This window comes from Diprion similis, chromosome 10, assembly GCF_021155765.1.
Source record: "Diprion similis isolate iyDipSimi1 chromosome 10, iyDipSimi1.1, whole genome shotgun sequence".
Taxonomy (NCBI): domain Eukaryota; kingdom Metazoa; phylum Arthropoda; class Insecta; order Hymenoptera; family Diprionidae; genus Diprion; species Diprion similis.
In genome coordinates, this window is record NC_060114.1 from 6110723 (window position 1) to 6116821 (window position 6099).

At 35.1% G+C, this 6099-nt stretch overlaps 1 protein-coding gene across 1 annotated transcript; it reads right to left on the reverse strand.

Moving 5' to 3' along the window:
- Nucleotides 1-406: 406 nt before the first annotated feature.
- Nucleotides 407-5838, reverse strand: LOC124411400 (dynein regulatory complex subunit 2-like). The gene is made up of 6 exons (XM_046890492.1): nucleotides 5815-5838; nucleotides 4910-5232; nucleotides 3195-3607; nucleotides 1925-2158; nucleotides 1570-1799; nucleotides 407-655 (listed from the first exon to the last, which is right to left on the reverse strand). The coding sequence occupies exons 1-6, from the start codon at nucleotides 5836-5838 to the stop codon at nucleotides 407-409; spliced, it is 1473 nt and encodes a 490-aa protein (XP_046746448.1).
- Between the last annotated feature and the right edge of the window lie 261 nt (nucleotides 5839-6099).

Below are 6099 nucleotides of genomic sequence, written 5' to 3' on the forward strand. Positions count from 1 at the left end.
TTGATTATTCAAATTCATCCGCGAAGGTCTCGCCTCGGTACAGAAATAATACACGTACTTTATACATAAGATGAGATAAGTGCATTCGTGCTGTGCATCTACCATGTATCGCAAAATGTATGCACATACACTTATACACTTGAAGTGATTAATTCTGACCGATTCAGGGCCACGCGTATTTAGCTCAAGCGCGAGATCCGATGAGAACCGTCTGATACGTCGGTAAAATCGTGCAGCAACATCTCGAGCGAGTCGAATCTGTCGGTAAAATCGTGCGTCAACGTATCGAGCGGGTCGGATGTTACAGACTGCTTTACCGACGCAGCAAACGGTTCTCATCGCGTTCCATAATTCAGCCAAATACGCGTGTCTCTGAATGTGTCAGAAACCAATGTGTCATGTGTATTTATTGGAATTTGCACAGGCTGGCTTCAATGACCACCGGCTTTCCTCTGACCATCTCAAGCTCCTCTAATACTCGCGATTCCTCCGAGCTTCCCACCGATCTCTCGGCTATGCAATGCTTCAAGCAGTCTTTGAGACATCTTCCCTCGTCTCGCAGCTTATCTCGCTCTAAACGCAACTGTTTGCTGACTATTTTCGCATGTCCAACTCGGCGCCAAAACAACTCAAGGTTTCGGTACTGTTCCATTACCTGTAAATTGTGTTATTTTCAATTTTAACGTCTCGATTCTCTCTTTTTTATCTTGGGAAGAAAACGATTGTCGCAAATCTTTGGTTTCTTTTAAATCCCGTCTTTTCAATCTCGAGTCGAATTGATATGCTCAAAGTAATCACTTTTCCAAAAGCAATGAACAGAAAACAAAAACTATGTCTCTTGGTCGCTAGTGACTTTTTTTTTTGTATGTAGTTGATTTGAGAAAAATATTCTTTGGGTTTAAATTCATGGATTTCTTCTCCGAAACAAATGTTAATCAATGAACGGTAAACAAAATATTATTTCGAATTGAACAAACATTTTTTTCAATTGTATAGCAAACCAAAATTTTTTATGATTTGACTGAATTTTACTGAATTGAAGTCAACTTTTCCCTGAGTTAACTATTTTACTGGCTTAATTTCGAAAGATTTTATCGGGTACCAAGTTTGGTCAATTTGATTTTATACCGTAAGAAGCAGTCGACAAGATTTTCAAATCATGTATTGAATGAATGAACTTGAATTGATTACGAGGTACGTTACTAATATCCACAAATATGAATTTGATTGTTTTGATTTAAGTCTTGTGATTCGATTTAATAATTCTGTTTACCCCAAATCGGGAGAAAATGATGAACTTCGTAAAATCCGTGAATTCGTGAATCATAAATATTTTGACCGATTTTTTTTTTTTTTATTCATACTTGACTAAATTATGCATAAAACTTGGAATTCGTGAGTATTTTTGTCAGAGAAATTCAAATGATTGCAAGTGATTGTCATTCGAATTGGATTATATTATGGATTTGTTTATGCGATGTTCGATTGCGAATTAAAAGAAAAAATATCTGTTTCGATTCAACAAAGTTTTGGTTGCATACGACGAGTGATGGGAAAAAAAATTGGTACCGCGTGGCTTCTCTCCCATCCAAAATCGGCTATAAAATCTTCCGGATAGTCCTCAAGCACAACGGAAGGTTTGAAGGGTAGAATTACTTCTTCCGGTGTTTCGTATTTGCGGCAAATTTGCACTAGACTCAGCAAATTTTCACCCTTGGACAAAATACGCTTCAGATGTGTCGTCGTCGCGTTGAAATCGGCGGTGATGATTTTCAGCGCTTCTCGATCCGCCGTTTGCTCTGCGAAAAGTGAAGCAAAAACGGTGCAACAAAAACCCTGACGCGGAGAAGGAGATTTTGCATTTTTTGAAAATGCGAGTTTTTGCAAAACCTTTGATAGTCTACGATTTCGGAAATCGTTGTACCCGACATGAAGCGCGTTTTCACGGTCCAGTAAGCTTCGACGAAAAAATCTCTCTCCGCCATTATTTCTGAGATCGATTTTGTCGCGGTCACTTTGTACGCGTTTATCTTGTCCTTCATTTTACGAATTGATTCGAAAAGGCTTGCCGTGTGCGATATTTGTCTTGCTATTATCGATCTTGCTTTATCGTCCTTTTCCTTAATAACGTTGTAATCCTTACGCATATTCTCGGTATCTAGAAAAATAAATTTTGTGCTCAGATTTTCGTTTTTAATTCGATGTTAATTATTTTCTCCCTTGAAACCGTTGAAGCTTTTTACGTTGCACTTGATTTTCCCACCCTAATTAGATCAAGGGTTGATTTAGTTCTGATTGTTACTCAATGAAGTCGTGAAATTATTGAACAATACAATAATCTCAAAGAATTTGTTAAGTCGATTCCAATGTTTGAAAAGTATATTTTTTTTCCCTAAAAACAATTTAAAAGGTTTTGATCAAATTACAGAATTAGGATATGCATCGAGTTGTTGGAATAACTAGAAAAATTCCTATTTCTATGGAAAGTTGGTGAATTCTGATCGATCGTTGGGAAATTCTTTGAAACTGTTTACTGCCGAAGTCATGAAGCCTTCGAATCGTTGGCAAAATTCGAAGAAAAGAATTCAATGAAGAATCTCGAAAATCGTCAAGAATTTTTTTGAGTTCAAGCGAAATTTGGTTTCTAGTTATGAGGTTGGTACACACGATTGGAAGACTGATGATGTTGGTGAATCTCAGGAATTTACACCTCAACAACCAATCATTCAATTCGATTTGGTTTTTTTTTTATTTAATAGTACGTGATTAATCGTCTTAGCCAACTTCCTTCAAAATAGTTTTTATACATTTGACAAAAAATATGATGATTCAAAATCCAGTAAGGTTATGGGAAATCGTGGTAAACTGTCGAAGGAAAAGTGTCTCAAAATTTGAGAAAAATCTGTACAGCCGTTTTTGAACAAAATGATATTTTTGAAGCTATTGTCTATAAGGGTGAAAAATGAATTTAAAAAATTTGGAATTCAACCTCGATTTGCACACTTTTGAACAAAATAGATAAGGAAGAGAATGGCGCAAAGCGAAATCAGTTTCATCGAAGTTTTATCGGTCAAAAATCCATTCCAAGATAAACAAAATTATTAAAATCAGCGAAAATCTCAGTTTCAAGGTTCGCCCCTTGAATTTCGGATGTCGAGTTTAAAAGTCCGTAAAAATTTTGGAATATTCCTCACCGGCTTGATACTTGACCAAATTATCGACGTACTGCTCCCAAAGTGCGTGATAACTTTTCTCCAAAATCAATCTTGCGACTCGTCTCAAATTCCGGTTATCGTCTTCGGCCTCGCCCACTTTGCTGATGGTTGCGCCCATGACGGACTTCATGAGGACCTCGAGGCGCTGTTCCATCGCGTACATCACGGCTTGAATGTAAACCTCGTCGTCATTTTGCTTGAGGGCGATGGCCTCTGTTTCCTCGAACGCCGCGTCGATCATCTCCTGCAGTTCGACCTGATAGTTTTTATCTTCGGTGCTTAGCCGCTCCTTGTAAGTTTTGATCAGACAGCTTATAGTCTCGAGATGCGCTCTCTCGTTCATCTGATACTGTTCCTCGGCCTTTTCCAACTCGTCGAGAAGCAGGGAAATGCTGGATACAATTTATAAACCTTGATTATTTCAAATTCGCTAATTTATGCCAATTATTTCACGAATCATGCAAAGAAGAATTAGAAACACTTCGCGTTAATAATGCGAAATTTTTTTTTTTTTTTTCTCCAATCAAGTTAAAATTGTGTATAATGTATAGATCTATAGAAAAAATTAACAGAAACATTTTTTTTTCATAGATTTATACGTTATACAAATATTTGAGTTGATTGGAGGAGAAATTTTTTTTTTTTTTATACACCCTTTTGGTATTAGTAACGTGGCTTGTTTCAATACTTTTACCGAAATCATTTTGCAGATGGAACGAGTGCGATTTGAATTTTCTCACTTTGCGACTTAGGTCTTATCGACAATCAAAAATTCGGATGCAAATCAACCAGAATTGAATAATTTTGTGGAGAAAAAAATTTGTGTCGAATAATCGGCGTGCGCTGGTAAAATTAAATTTCTGTACAATGGATATCACATTCATCCAAAATTCATCGACAAATAATTAATTGAATGAGAATAATTTTGCTCCGAAAAAATAAAAGGAAAATAAAGTCAAATTGGGTTTCTGCATGAAAAAATTTCTATACCCGCAAAGCAAAGAACAAAAAAGTAACTGATACTCGTTTTTTCGATTAAACAAAAATTTATTGATGTACGGCAGATTGAGAGATATCGGAAAATAAGTGAAAACGTCACTTTCTCATGTCCAACACTCATGAAAATCCGATTTAACAACAACAACAACAAAAAAATTACGACCTGCAGATTATTTAACACTTTTTTTATTTAACGAGAGACTTTGATGAGATTTTTGGCAAATATGACAGAAAAAAAGAATGAAATAGGGAGATTTAAATATCTCCAATCAAAAAATCCGAGCAACAATTTTTAGTTCATTTCTATAACAGCGTACTTCTTACGATTAACATTAACACCCAAGGAACGTTCCTAAGAAATTTTAGAAAAATATTCGCAACTTCAAAATCACTTGACTTTTAAACTTTGAACTTGGATTGAATTCTAATTTCAGAATCCTAGAAAAATAATTAAAATTTCAAAAACATGCATTTAAATTTTTTTTTCTTCAATTCTCAAATGTTTAAACACCTTAAATTTTTAGTTCGTTTCTATAACCGCGTCCGTTTTACGATTAACATCTTCTAAACTTTGAACTTGGATTTCTAAAATTTCCAAAACACGCATTCTTAGACGCGGAACTTTTAAATTTTACCGAACTCTCTACTTGAACACCCTTAAAAATTTCATATATATATATATATTTTTTTTTTACCTGTAATTTTTCACATCGATTGCACGATCGAACGAGTGCCAAGCAACTTCAAGGTCTTCTTTGATCTGCGGCATCTTAATGCTCATCACCATATCGCGCCAGGATTTCGAAAATCGTTTCGAGTTCAAATTTCCACGTTCAATTTCCCGCCTGAGTCGTTCCGTTTTCATTGTATTTTCCCTCTCTTCGGCAGCTCGAAGCTTCGCTGCTTTTTTTTCCGCTTTGCTACCTTTGCTCTTCTTCTTTGTCGTCTTCTGCTCTCCACCTTCCATCGCTTCCTTTTCATCCCTTGGCGCCGCGCTTTGCTGCTTTTGCCGTTTACCCTTGTCAAAGTATGAATTGTTTTCTACAAACTAAGTAACTTGGCTTAGTCTGTCTGGTTTTGAGTTGGGTACGAAACAGGCCCATCTGATAAGTATAATCCTCTAGTATTTTTATATCTCACTTTTACACTTCTTTCTTTGGTTTGCATCTTTCCATAAGTATATTCAGGAAATTCGGTATTTGCTTGTAGAAAAAAAAAAACCGACCAATATCCATACGCGTATGAAACAGAGCAACGTGGTAAAAAATATTGTTTTCTCAATAACAATCTGTTGTATAACCAATTTTTTTTTTTTCAAATCCAAAAAACAGTCGCGCATAAAATTTTTTTCATCGTGCGACTGGAGTGTTTCAGATATAAGTGAGATTTTAGCGAAAAAACCAAAGAAAGAAACAATTTCATTAACGAAAAATCGTAAAATTGTATTTGAATTTAAGTTATTAAAATCACTTCTTGTTATCAGACAATTTTTCGAAAGAATTTATACAAAATTTGATCCAAAACGCTGTGGCAAAATTCAAATTTGCGAAAGTGTTCATAATATGAAAATCGTAAAAATTGAAACAAATTATGCACTTACTTTTGGTTTACTTTTTGGTGGCATGGTCGATACGAATTATTGTTCTTTGACGAATTGATGTCTTTTTGGTTAGACTCCAGCAATGACATGAAAGAAAAAAAAAAAAAAATGGTTAGGAAGAATTGAATCATGAGAAGTTATCAGTTGTAGTTTCGATTTCATTTTCTTTATTTTCTCGATTGAATTCTTTCTCCTGTTTAAAAAGTTTCGAGATTTGAATTTCTAATTGATGAAATGTAACTTTGAAAATTTATTTCTTCTTTCACAGTGAAAGCGTTTATCTAT